The sequence below is a fragment of the Hypomesus transpacificus genome, chromosome 14 (assembly GCF_021917145.1).
Source record: "Hypomesus transpacificus isolate Combined female chromosome 14, fHypTra1, whole genome shotgun sequence".
Classification (NCBI taxonomy): Eukaryota; Metazoa; Chordata; class Actinopteri; order Osmeriformes; family Osmeridae; genus Hypomesus; species Hypomesus transpacificus.
In genome coordinates this window covers 3115570-3128774 of record NC_061073.1, presented here as the reverse complement: position 1 = coordinate 3128774, position 13205 = coordinate 3115570, and the positions used below count along the sequence as shown (strand labels likewise).

General features: G+C 42.9%; 3 protein-coding genes across 3 annotated transcripts; 1 reads left to right on the top strand and 2 right to left on the bottom strand.

Moving 5' to 3' along the window:
• Positions 1-482: 482 nt before the first annotated feature.
• Positions 483-2673, bottom strand: LOC124477149 (arginine-glutamic acid dipeptide repeats protein-like). Its single transcript, XM_047034758.1, has 4 exons — positions 2588-2673; positions 2178-2306; positions 1434-2072; positions 483-1313 (listed from the first exon to the last, which is right to left on the bottom strand). The coding sequence occupies exons 3-4, from the start codon at positions 2068-2070 to the stop codon at positions 547-549; spliced, it is 1404 nt and encodes a 467-aa protein (XP_046890714.1). The 5' UTR covers positions 2071-2072; positions 2178-2306; positions 2588-2673; the 3' UTR covers positions 483-546.
• A 2505-nt stretch (positions 2674-5178) lies between these two features.
• Positions 5179-7895, top strand: LOC124477150. Its single transcript, XM_047034759.1, has 6 exons — positions 5179-6010; positions 6153-6198; positions 6553-6644; positions 6750-6860; positions 6941-7208; positions 7341-7895. Exons 1-6 carry the CDS (start codon positions 5442-5444, stop codon positions 7554-7556), a joined length of 1302 nt encoding a protein of 433 aa, XP_046890715.1. The 5' UTR covers positions 5179-5441; the 3' UTR covers positions 7557-7895.
• LOC124477147 lies at positions 7857-12247 on the bottom strand. Its single transcript, XM_047034755.1, has 14 exons — positions 12099-12247; positions 11871-11946; positions 11472-11731; positions 11214-11291; positions 10973-11043; positions 10598-10710; positions 10204-10407; positions 9737-9823; positions 9277-9536; positions 9057-9185; positions 8772-8912; positions 8547-8603; positions 8280-8406; positions 7857-8168 (listed from the first exon to the last, which is right to left on the bottom strand). Exons 1-14 carry the CDS (start codon positions 12207-12209, stop codon positions 7939-7941), a joined length of 1944 nt encoding a protein of 647 aa, XP_046890711.1. The 5' UTR covers positions 12210-12247; the 3' UTR covers positions 7857-7938.
• Between the last annotated feature and the right edge of the window lie 958 nt (positions 12248-13205).

Genomic DNA, 13205 nt, shown 5'->3' with positions numbered 1-13205 from the left:
TCAGGGAGGTGTGTGAGGTCTGGAGGGCTGGTGGTGGAGGAGACTGTGCTGCAGGTTAGTTCCAGGGCTGAGGGATGTGTTCTTGATGGGACGTCTCGGATGTTCTGGAGAGTCTCTACGGGAGAACACCCAGGGAAAGGGGGGGGAGGGGGGGGATTGGTTTGATGGGTCGTGCGTGTTTGTAGGATGAATGGTTGGATGGATGAATAGATAGAGGGATACAGAGAGAGAGAGAGAGAGAGAGAGAGAGAGAGAGAGAGAGAGAGAGAGAGATTGATGTATGTTGTAATGTATGTTTGAAGGACAATGGTTGTAGGGGTGCATAGACAGACAGAAAAATAAGATTGATAAATTGATAGTGTAGAGAGAGAGAGAGAGAGAGAGAGAGAGAGAGAGAGAGAGTGAGAGAGAGATGAGGGTGGATGGGGGGGAGGGGGGAGGGGTAAGAAGGTATTGGGTGATCTCCTCGTTTAGGTGTTGAAAAGAGAGAGAGGACACATCATCTTCTCTAGAACCCTAGTCCTGCATGTCTGGATGGGCCCCAGACTATTGGGACCCGTCTCCTCTCAGGGTCTCCCTCTTGTTTCCAGACGTCATTTCAATATCTTCCTCCTCAAACATCTGCCCAAAGTCAGGCAGGAACACCCGCTCCTCCTGGGTGTTGTGGCTGTGCATCCACACGTGCTCTGGTGGGGTGCTGGGGCAGGACATGAGGCACTGGCTGAAGGAGTACTGCTCGGCCACCAGATCCAGCATCCTCTCAGGAGAGGAGGTCTTCTCCACCATGTCCATGGCTCTCCTCTTGGGGAGCAGAGCCGGCTGCTCCTCACTGGCCTGAGGCCTCAGCGGGGCCTGAGGTGGCCTGGTCAGCGGGGCCTGAGATGCCCTGGTCAGCGGGGCCTGAGATGCCCTGGTCAGCGGGGCCTGAGGTGGCCTGGTCAGCGGGGCCTGAGGCCTCAGTGGGGCCTGAGTCTTGCTGTCTCCGTCAGGCGGGTGGCGAGAGATCGGCGGGAAGAGACAGGATTTCTTCGCTGCGCCGTCGTCCTGGGAGGCCTCGGAGGCCTGGTCGGCACGCACTTGCAGACGCCGGACCTTTTGGGAGGTACGCTTCTGTGGTTTGGCGCTGGTGGGTGGAGCCACAACCAGGTTGCTGACAGGGTTGGACAGTTTGGACGGGTGAGCTGACTTCTGTGTCCTGTCTGCGGAAGCTGCGTTGTCAATGGGTGGACGAATCAGAAGGTAGCTAGGACGCCGTTTGCCCACCAGACTGGTAGGAAAAGAGGGCAGAGTTTCCTGGGCAACCTTTGTTTGTTCTGTAGGGAAATCAAACTTCTGGTTAGCGTGACTTCCGGCAGCTTCTAGTCTAACTCCAGCAGGCATAGTGGGTGCCAGAAGGTTAGAGAATGTATTGAGGTTAGCATTCAAGAACTTACTTTGTAGGACGATCCGTGTAGTTGGCACAGCGCAGGAGACGTCCATCTGGGAGTCCAGCGTTGCGGTGCGTGAGACGGCCGGTGCCTCGATGTGAGGGAGGACCGGAGTCAGGGGCGCCTTCTCAGAGTCAGACGCGGCGACGAGACGTCTACGCTTGCCGCGAGCAGACGGCTGCCCTGGAGGCCGAGCAGGGGGGCACAGAGGAGGGAACGGCTGCCTCTGCTCTGTCTGATCCAGCTTCAGTCCAGTTTTGGGCCTGAACTCAAGTTTGGAGTCTGGCTGGACGCTTGAATCTTTGTTTGAAATCAAACGAACCATTGAACTGGACTTGCAACTCGGGGGCCGAGGAACTTTCAGTTTGGCCTCTTTTTTACCGGGCTGACTCTTAGAGGCGCCTGCCGCCTCCTGTGTCCTCAGCGGAGGCAGGCGAGTCTTTGCTGCTGGAGCATCGGCCAAGGTGTCTTCTGGTACCGACTGCAAACCAGAGCTGGTCTTACCAGATAACTTTGGGTTTCTGGTGAGATCCCTGGACTGTTTCCCTGGCTCAGTCTCCTTCCGTTTCCTGGATGAGGTTAGTGAGGGAAAGCGAGACGCCCCTGGAAGGGACGCCCCATCTTCTTTCTTTCCTTTATTCATGACTGCAAAGGAAGGCGAAGGGAGAGACACTGCAAACACCAGGCCACTTGATAGAAAAACGTGATTTTACTTATCAGTTTACAATTAAAGTCTAATTTAGTACTCACCTTGGTCATTTATAGATGATCCTACATACTGATTATGACACCCTCTAAGTTCAGCAAATGTGTCACAATTTTACACCTGCCCTTCAAGCGAACACGCTGAACGATGGGTGAACGATAACTCTCCGGTATCTGAAATCACGGAACACAACATTTGACTGATTAATAACTAGTCTCTGAGAAATTTACAATTTTCCTAAAGAAAATATCACAATAGTATAAAACTATCAAAAACCGAGATGAACAACTTTGACTTTGAATGTTATCACAGTCCATTCGACGCCAAAGTTCTCAGATACCGTCAACATATTTACAGTAACAAAACCATTTAACACAAAAGTAGATTGTGAGGTTAGTTTTAGGCTATAACTTTCTTGGCAGATTCATCCCAGACCTCAATATTTGTTACTTACCCACGGAATCTTCTGCTACTTGTGCTGTGAAGTGTCCGCTTTCCACGGCGTGGCGTCTCCAAATGTATCACACAGGAACGATGCTGAAACGTATGATTTAACATGAATTTATATGCTCGGCTACATTATGACATCACGTATTGTCGTAGGCTACTAATGGCTGTGTTACGTCACGTCTAGTTTATTGGTTTTATCCAATGGTCACATCAATGGAACTCTTGAAACAATTATGTCACAATCCAGGTTAGATCGATTTTTGTTCCATCTCCTGCTGCCAAGAGGAAAAAGCTCCAAAATTAATGTCCGTTTCTATGCAAGTTTTGTATCACCTCGCGTCCAGTTATCAGCTGGTGTTCACAATCACAGCTATAATAACTGAGTGACACTTCCAAGCAGCTAACTATAGTTAAGTCTAAGAGCTAGTTTACAAAAAATACACGACAAGCAGGCCAACACATGGTACTGACAATTGCCATATTTACAAAAACGAATTTTAGTATATACGTTATGAAGTAGCCTGATAATAATAGTGAGTTCCTCCAAATCTAGTAGTAGTAGTACAGTTGGCCTATGGATTGAGACTTTCTGGTTAAATCGCAACTGTGGCGGTTTGTGGGGCCGTTTAGAAAATTCAGACTGTCCCTTACACAAACATGAACCACATAGACATTCACATATGAAACGTTCACACACATTCATACTACTGAAAAGTTACTACACATAGGCCTACAAATTAAATGCTGGCACAGGCGCATGTGAAACCTATTCACACTTTTTGGCAGATTCATCACGACCTCTCAATATTTGTTATTTACCCAAGGAATCTTCCGCTACTTGTGCTGTGAAGTGTCTCCCGCTTTCCACGGTTTGGCGTCTCCACATGTACACAGGAATGATGCTCAAACGTATAACTGACCTAAATGATTTGCCCATGGATTTATATGCTCGGCTACATTATGACGTCACGTGTTGCGGTACTCATGGCTGTGTCACTCACAAATATATATATTTATATATATATATATATATAAAGACTATGGTGTCACTCACAAATTGTTTATTGGTTTTATACAATGGTCGACTGCGAGGATTTTTCGTTGTCACTTCTTTTCATGGCAAGCCTACAGCCCTGCCCTGAAATGTATGGAGAGAGATATGTCTCAAAAGTATTCGTAAATGCAAGTACCATGATCCACAAATGTTTCACGATTTACAAATGTGTTTTGCGATCCACAAAAACAAAATTCTAACTCGTGATTTGTAAGTTGGCATTTACATAAATGTGCTATGATTTGTACACATAGATGTCCATTCGTAAATATATCGTTTGTAATTTCTTAAAATACTTAACATTTCGTGCGTGCATTTCTCATGGTCTGTCATTTGTAAATCTACAATTCGCGTGTGAAGTGTTGAATCTGCATTTGTGGATCGCCCAATACACGCGTGCAAATCCTTCTTCCTATGACGTAATTTTGAGACAATCTTTTCGGTCTTTTGCGATCCACACACAAATGGCTTTCTGATTCACAAATGCAAGCCTCCCCCCCCCCCCCCCCCCCCCCCCCCCCCCTTCGACAGTGCCATCCTATCCGGTAGGTGGCAGTGTTGTCCTCTGCCTTGATGGTTGTACGCCAGCGCGTTCAAGGATTTTGCCGCCTTCAGGGCGCTTTCAGATTCTTAAAGCTATGGCTGGACAAGGATCGACTCCTGATGGTGTGCCTTCGACAGTAAGTAAAAATCGCTTGAAAATGCCTTACTCGCTTAACAGCGAGATAGTAAGCCAGCTAGTTAGCTAATGAAATGTGTAACTTTGCTAAGAGAAGTGATTGTAATTGCTGGATTTGTGATAGTGATTGTAATTACATTACCTTACTACTTTGGTTCTTGTTAATTAGCTAGCTACTGTTAGCTGTACCAACATAAACAATGGAGCTAACGCTAGTTAACTAACTAGCTTTCGACAGTGAAATGATAGGCGGCAGTGTTGTTCGATCAGCCAGTGAGCAAGTTACACCTGGGCTGCTACGCTGCTGTCATGGAAGCTGACAGAAGTCAACAAACGGGATGGGTATGTGCTATGCAATATCAGTAAAAGCGATGTGCAGACTAGTCCCTGTGACTAACAGGTCCGTGTACTTTGCAGCCAACGGATTTTCGTTTACTGTAGCATTTCTTAAAGAAGATATGCAGCAGCAATGAAAGAAAGTAACATCGACCTGTACACATCTTGTATTGCTGCACACCAAATTACAGCTTACTTTGATATTTGAGTATGTAAATACGCTCTCAAACCGTACGTGTAGCATTGCCTTCAGCAGCGTCAAACTGACATTTCTCCATTGAAAGTGGTTGGGTAGACGATAATGGGACCCCCTGGCTAACTGCTAAAATCAGGAAAGTAACATTTCTAGGCATATCCTGATTGGATTTCAAAACCAGAATGTTATAATATATGTGTGTATCTATATATATTAAAAGTACAATGCTGTGACAACAACGTTTTTAATTTGTATTATAGAGCCAGTGTCACAATGTCATAAGTACCAGTTTAACTGTAGCTCATGTATCCTGATGGATGTACTGAGTACTTTTCTGCCGTGGACTCTCTTCTATAGAATTTAAATTATTGTTGCACTTTGCATGCTGCTGCCCTTTAGTGAATGTTAATTTTGGTTGAAAAGATTGACCTTGGTTTAAAAGCCTGACTTCTCACCAGACATTTCCTGTTATATTCGCTTTTTAGGAAATTTTAAGACAACACGTTCTGGATAGACTGCTCAGCAGAGTGACACATGCACTCCAGCAAACACCACTTGATACAGACTATCTGGAATTTGTATGTAGACAGGAAATGGTTTTCCTCAACGTTATGTCACACCATATTCCGGTGTCCCAGGAAGTTACAGAGAAGTTAATGGAGTTATGCAATGCACTTCAAAATCAGAGAGAACATCAGCAACGTCCTCCCACACCAGTCCAACTTGACATGCAAAGTGGATGTGGACGACCAAAGATAACAATATGTGTTGAATATCTAAGGCATCTACTGGAACTTGGACTGCCAGTGGTGACAATTGCAAGTTTAGTCGGGATTTCTCGTGCTACACTGTACAGAAGAATGGCTGACAACAACCTCTCTGTCAGAGGAATGTACAGTGCCATGACCGATGCAGAAGTAGATGAACGTGTCTCTGAAATAAAAGAGAGGATGCCGCATGCAGGGTACAGATTAGTGAAGGGTACTCTGAAGGCACAAGGACATCGACTCCAGTGGCTTCGTGTGAAAGCATCAATGCATCGTGTAGACAGCGTTGGGATACTGTCAAGAATGACCCAACTGGGATGTGTTATCAGGCGAACATACTCCGTGCCATGCCCCAAGTACCTTGTGCATATAGACACCAATCACAAACTCATCAGGTAACCTGTGTTCTTGTGCTTAATAAGGTGGACTAATTTATGCATGTTCGACAGATGTTTGATAACGAACATACAAAACTGAAAATAGCACCCGAGATGTAGTCACCTTTTTCTAAGGATTGTTCTTTTCACTGTCCATCAGGTACAACATAGTTATTTTTGGTGGAATTGATGGCTTTTCACGTAAGGTGAGAGTAACCTTCAATTTCACATAATGAGCAGCTCAATGTTAAGATAATCATTGGACTAACAACATACACTGCTTCAGCTCAGATAAAAGTTTTATTACCACAAGATATTAAAATCAACCAAGATTGAGTAAAACATTTCCTCTGCAATTTTGTCTGTTTACATTTGAGAGATCTTGTCAAAATTGATGTCATTGAAGATTTCAGTTATACTTGTACTATACATGTTCTATTCATCAGTTTCACCATGTAAGGGTATGCAAGAGAGTTGTGACACTCCACCATTATTTGGGTTGAACTACATTTTTTTGTATTCGCAATGATGGTACGTACAATAATTGTGTATGTCTACAGATTATGTACCTGAGGGCTGCAAACAATAATCGGTCCGACACCACCTTAGCCTTCTTCAGCCAGGCTGTTCAGGATTTTGGATATCCACTCAGGTAAATTTGTAACTCAGGTCAGGTGCTGTGTTAATGATTTGTTACCCAAAAAAAGCCTGTCTTGTTCCAAAGGTCCATTATTTGTGTTTTGGTCAATGTCTTTAGAGTGCGAGCAGATCAAGGGGGAGAGAATGTTGGTGTTGCCCGTTTGATGTTTACCGTGCGTGGACCAGACAGTGGCAGCTTTATAGCTGGAAAAAGTGTCCATAACCAAAGGTATACCTTGTCTTAAATATTTTAGTAAGAAGACAGAACTACTTAATGTGGCTAGCAGATATATATTTTGTTTTCAACAGAATCGAGAGACTTTGGCGTGACATTTGGATGGGGGTCACCAATGTGTTTTACCACATTTTCCACATGCTGGAGGAAGAGGGCCTCCTCGATCTAAGCAATGCCACGCATTTCTTTTGCCTTCACTATGTTTTTCTGCCACGTCTTGAAGTAAACCTAGATGTGTTTAGAGAAGGATGGGACAATCACCCTCTAAGAACGGAGCAGAACCTCACACCAAACCAGTTGTGGGAGGTTGGTCAGATGCAACATCCCATTCCAAATCCAGAGGTATCATTGAACATGAATTATTTTTGCTTATATTCCTTTCTCTTTATATGCAAATAGATACTGCAATACACAATGGTTTACTATAGGAAAAAAAATGTCCCTTTCTACATGTTTTTTCTTCCAACTTTTAAGGAGATGAACATCCCTCAGATTGATTGGGAGGAAAGTGGGGAGGTCCCAGACCCACATATTGGAGTGAATGTTCCTCAGCTGGGGAGCCCACTCACTCCTGAGCAACTGGCTGCATTACAGCACCACATTCATCCTCTGCAGCCTTCAGAATCCAATGGTATTGACATATATATGACAACCGTGCAGTATGTTGAAGGATTGCTGCAGGAACGTTAAGATGCTACTTTCATGTGAAAAATAGAAATCCTCAAAAAAAAAATTGGTTGATCAGATATTTATTTTTCTTTCAAGTTTTCAACACAAAAACAGAACACGTAACCCAAGTTCAGAAACCCTCACAAATGATTTTTTTTTTTGGTCAGAAATGTAATCCACAGTACCTTGATTTCTTTCTGTATTGAGGTGTGTTGAAAAGTATAACGTAGGGTGATTAGTCAAAAAATAAATACTCCAAAATAGAACAACTGACCATCACTTACTCAGTATGTGCTAGCTATGTTGTGTTACGCAAGCGCAGCAGAGAAGGCCATTCTTCATTCTGCATTCTTTTCAAAGTGTCACAAGCAAAATAAAATGTTTTTTTAAGTTGTTCACCTTATTACACCAGGCCGAACCCACTCTCAACAGACTGTAGACATATAATTAGATCCGCTTTTAGAGCGGAGTACCTGGTGTAGTGATTAGAGATACGTAAACGCTCATAGCAGGTGCTCGAGGTTGGTAGGTGGTTACGACCACATGAGTTCACAATTTCTAACTTGAGGGTATTGGATGGCACCTCCCAACCGACCCAGAACTTCAGAAGCTGCCGCAAAATGTCTGGGGATGCTAAAGCAATACAACAAAGATTATTACATATGGTATTTATATTTATGAACATGATTTGATGATTGTCTGCTAGATATTTGTATATTTAGATATATGTTTTAGAACTTGTACCCTCTTCAACGAAGGTTCGAAGAAATCCAGAGATGAGGCTGACTTTGCCATCTGAGATTTCACTGTCACTGTTGTCACTGTCATCTGTTTGTTTCGATGGGGGCCATGTGATGGACTCTAGGACCATCTGACAAGTGGGGAAAAACATTATTCCATGTAACATTTATAAAGAAGTAATCATATACATTGCTCATAACAATTAAGGGAACACTGAAGTCATCGGGTCTCAATGGACTAAATAGAAGAGAAAGGGTGCCAATGGCGGACCTGCCAGCCAATCCTGGTGTTGTCTGGCGAATGCCAATCAAGCTGCACGATGCTGGGCTGTGAGCACAGGTCCCACCGGAGAATGTCAGGCTTCATTGATTCAATCGCTTATGCTTCCTAACTGGACAGATTGATGTCTCTGAAGTTTAATTGACTTGGTGTTGTACTGTGATGATTACGTGTTCCCTTAATTTTTTTGAGCAGTGTAGTTACTTGTCAACTTACTTGGGAGGTGAGTTTCACAACAGACTCTCTGGGGAACAATAGGGGAGCAACATCTGGTCGACAGGCAAGTAGTGGCCAAATTCCAGTGTCCTTCAACCCCTTTCTGATTTGCTTTATTTGAGCATTTGATCTGCCAAGTACCTGTGAAATATTAACTTTTAAATTCAAGTTGGATAATTTTACATTCATTTTGATTAATAAATGATGCAAAGCGCAAGGAATTACTATAATATGGCTTATGGGTTAAGATATTTAAAAAAGGTTTTTCAGAGAAATACAAATTACAGCATGAGAAAGCAGCTGCTGGAAGAGTAGTAGTCTGTTTGTCTCCTTGGTTGGCACCGGGAAATACCACTCCAGACAAAGGTTGGTTACTCGTGAAGACTCTTCTTCACCCAATTCTTCCTTCAGCAACTTCAACAGAGTAAAATTAATATACACATCAGTTTGTGGACATGAAACATGAATGACGCTGATCTTGTGACAGAAGTTATTCTTTACTCACCAGACCGATGGTTTCCCTGTGGTCTATATCTGAGCAGTCCTCTAGGCAGAGCGATGATGTGGCCGTTTCCTTTGAGCCATATCTCAAGGAATCCACCACTGCCAGACTAAGCCCTGACAGAGTAGGACCGCCATGAATTGCGGAGTGGCCAATCATCCTACCAGCCATAAGGAACAGGTCACTGTCAATGAGGGCTGCGGACAAGGCAGGCACAAGGTGGTCTGTTTGTCCTTCAAACATTGTAGTCACTGCAGCATTTCCTGAACCATTACAGATAAATACACAAGCAAATCAAAGTTAATTGAAGAACATGACAGGTACTATAAGGACAGTTTGAAGAAACACATTTGAGAAATTTAGTGTCAGGAAATGTGTTTACACTGGTATCCCTATCTCGCTCCAGCCTATTAGTTTATGTTTGAATAGCACTAAATGCCAAATGTTAGTGAAAAGTACAAACCCAAGTTCAGTTTAAACCCATGTTTTAATTTGGAAATGGTTGATGACAGGGTATGTCTAGCAACCCCCACACCAACTGCAGCATCCCCTGCAATAAAAACACTTATGTGAGACAAGTATTTTACTTCCTTCTCTAACAAAATGTTCATATTTTGTCACTCTGCTCTTCAAAATCATCCACATACTGGTTAAAATAAAAGTAAATGTAAACACAGATGTGTCATTCTGAAATAGATATAGTTAAAGACCATGGTACTAACTCATCACATACAGTTTGGGAAATGTCCCAATTCATATGTGATTTGAAGTTGCTGGATTTACTGTACAACTATCATGGGGTCATTACAGAAATTTGATACAACATAGGCATGATTTCCATGGGCAGTGCATAAAAAAAAACGTATTAATGCTGATTGCACTTTAACATATAGAATGTTTAATTAATGTGTTACATCTATCAAACAATACCTAGAATGCGGCACTTGAAAGGTGCTGTCCATTGGCTCTTTTGACGCATTTCTTTGTAAAAAGAAACAAGGGCACTGTCCCGCTCCTCATCATCATCCCTGGCATCCAGTGACAGCAGTAGAGATGGCTGGTGTTCTCCTCCTTGCCTCAGTTCTTGTAGAAACAGCCGCATGGCTTCTAGGGGGGTATCTGCTGTTTTCCATGCTTTTTGTGAGACAAGGATGGAATGCGTGTAATTATACTACACTGATCATGAACAGTTTCATTTCCAAACAGGATATACAAATGTTGGATTCATGTAAGGATTTAGCTGACATGATGATTGTATGAGCAGTTGATCAGGTCCAAGAAAGCTTTAGTGTCTCCCTATATCACAATAGTCTTGCTTTGTTACCTGTTGCTAAAGAAGTTGTTAAACGAAGGGCTGATCGAGCCACAGAGGAATCTGCAGATGAAGGGCCTGGAACCTCCATATCAGGCTCCACAATTGTGTTGTTGCAGAAGGATCTTACAACAAAAGGGACATAACACAAAACATTATGGCACATGTCAATACCACAGTAATTGTGTAGAATAGCTTGGATCCTCTTTTGTTACCATACATTGCTTACCATAAAATCCTTTCACAACCTTAAACCTTTAAAACACATTTTATTCACCAAGCACAATTGTTTTATGTGCCATTTCTGTTTGTACACTTCCTATGCTATAGCTGGAAAATAAATGCTTTCACATGTGATACTGCATTAAAATTAACAAGTTGTTTTACCTTTCTGCACAAACACTGGCATGAAGAGGGAGCACTGAAGTAGGAAATACTTCTTGGCATATAGGGCACACCTGTACAGATGACAATATTGACAAATAGGAAACCATATATTCAACATCACTTACAACAGAAAACACTGATGACAACAATTATAAAAAAAATTGATAAAGATTTATAACAAAGTACATTAATCGCCATTTTCCATAGTTTGTTTCAAGTAGGTAAATTTGGCAACAGTTACCCCTTGCTCCTCTGAAGTGCCAATGGCATCATTCTCCTCCTCATTCTCCTCCTCTATGACCGCCACACCACTCTGCTCCTGTTAGCAATGTTGTTGAGCCATGTTACACAATGTAATTGTTTAAATAGTGCACATAATACGTAATACAGTGTAAAGATCAATTAACACTGTTGGATTGTGCCCAATTGACATTGTGATTGCAATTGACATTGAAACATCTTATCAACATGACATCCAATCACAGATCACACAACTCACCTCTGTTGTTGGTTGGCAATTCTCGGCATGAAGTGCCAACATTTGCAGGGGCATGGTTGTATTGCAAGTCAGGCAAGGCACCTGTGGCATCCTTGCAAATTCTGCTGCATTGTAAGGAAGTGGCTCTGTGTCCAACTCCTCTTGCAGAGGAACCAAAAAGAGGACATTTTTCCCATTGTTTGATGCAGTGCGAAGCTGCCGGACAGAGTAGCCTTCTGTGTCCATGGGGACGATAGAGAGCTTCCTTTGGCCACTGCCTCCTAAATCATAACATAAAATGATGTCAGTATGACAACAATAGTGGAAAAAAATGTCACACTGCTCTCTAACAGCCACACCAGCAGTAAGCATAAGGGCTAACCATCAGTGCAAAAAAGATCTTGTTTCTGTGAACAATACCTGTTGCCTTGAAAAACATCCACCTTCCTTCAAGGGGGCGGAGTTTCAAAAACTCCTCTTCTATCAGTGACACTATCTAAAAAGACATCAAAATCACAATAAAGATGTTGAGTTCTAAGTGGCATCCTCTGCAATGGACAAAGGGGCAGTGAAATCAATAATATATCAAATGAGGCCTACGTAAATGTCATTATTATTTCATAGCAACATATAAAATCAAATTAAGACCTCTTTATGGCTGCTGTCCTCTGGCACTGACACCATTCGTTTTCCTAGCCCTGTCTGGGCTAGCTCGAGCTCCTTAGAACCTGTGGGGGTCCGATTGGTGGGTCCTGACATTACATTTATTTGGAGGTCAAGGTTTTTAACAGGAACAGACCGGGGAGAGCTGGAAAACCGTCCTTTCCCTCTTTTGTTTGTTTTTGATAAAAACATATTTGGAAACTGCCTACAAAAGGAGACAAACAAGATAGCATTTACAAGAATAATGGAACTCTCATTTTTATTTATAACAGAAATGTAGTTGTTTCCCACTGGATGGCCATATTGTCTTAAAGTTTGCCATCTTCAGTCTTACCTCTTTAATGACTGGTTAACACTTGAAGTCATGGTTGGCGTGGTGGGGGTCTGACAGATACCGTTAGTTGTAGTTGGGGAGGATGCCGGGGTGTAGAGCTGGAGGAAGGCTATGAGAGGTATTGGCTGCCCTAGTCAGAGCAGTCAACAATGCCTGAGCCATGTTCTCCACCATGTTCTGTTATTTAAAATATGGTACAAATTCCCATTCAAAATGTTGTTACAAAGAGATATGGAATCATTATCTTATATCGAACACTGCTGCCTATCATTTCACTGTCGAAAGCTAGTTAGTTAACTAGCTCCATTGTTTATGTTGGTACAGCTAACAGTAGCTAGCTAATTAACAAGAACCAAAGTAGTAAGGTAATGTAATTACAATCACTATCACAAATCCAGCAATTACAATCACTTCTCTTAGCAAAGTTACACATTTCATTAGCTAGCTAGCTGGCTTACTATCTCGCTGTTAAGCGAGTAAGGCATTTTCAAGCGATTTTTACTTACTGTCGAAGGCACACCATCAGGAGTCGATCCTTGTCCAGCCATAGCTTTAAGAATCTGAAAGCGCCCTGAAGGCGGCAAAATCCTTGAACGCGCTGGCGTACAACCATCAAGGCAGAGGACAACACTGCCACCTACCGGATAGGATGGCACTGTCGAAGGGGGGGGGGGGGGGGGGGGGGGGGGAGGCTTGCATTTGTGAATCAGAAAGCCATTTGTGTGTGGATCGCAAAAGACCGAAAAGATTGTCTCAAA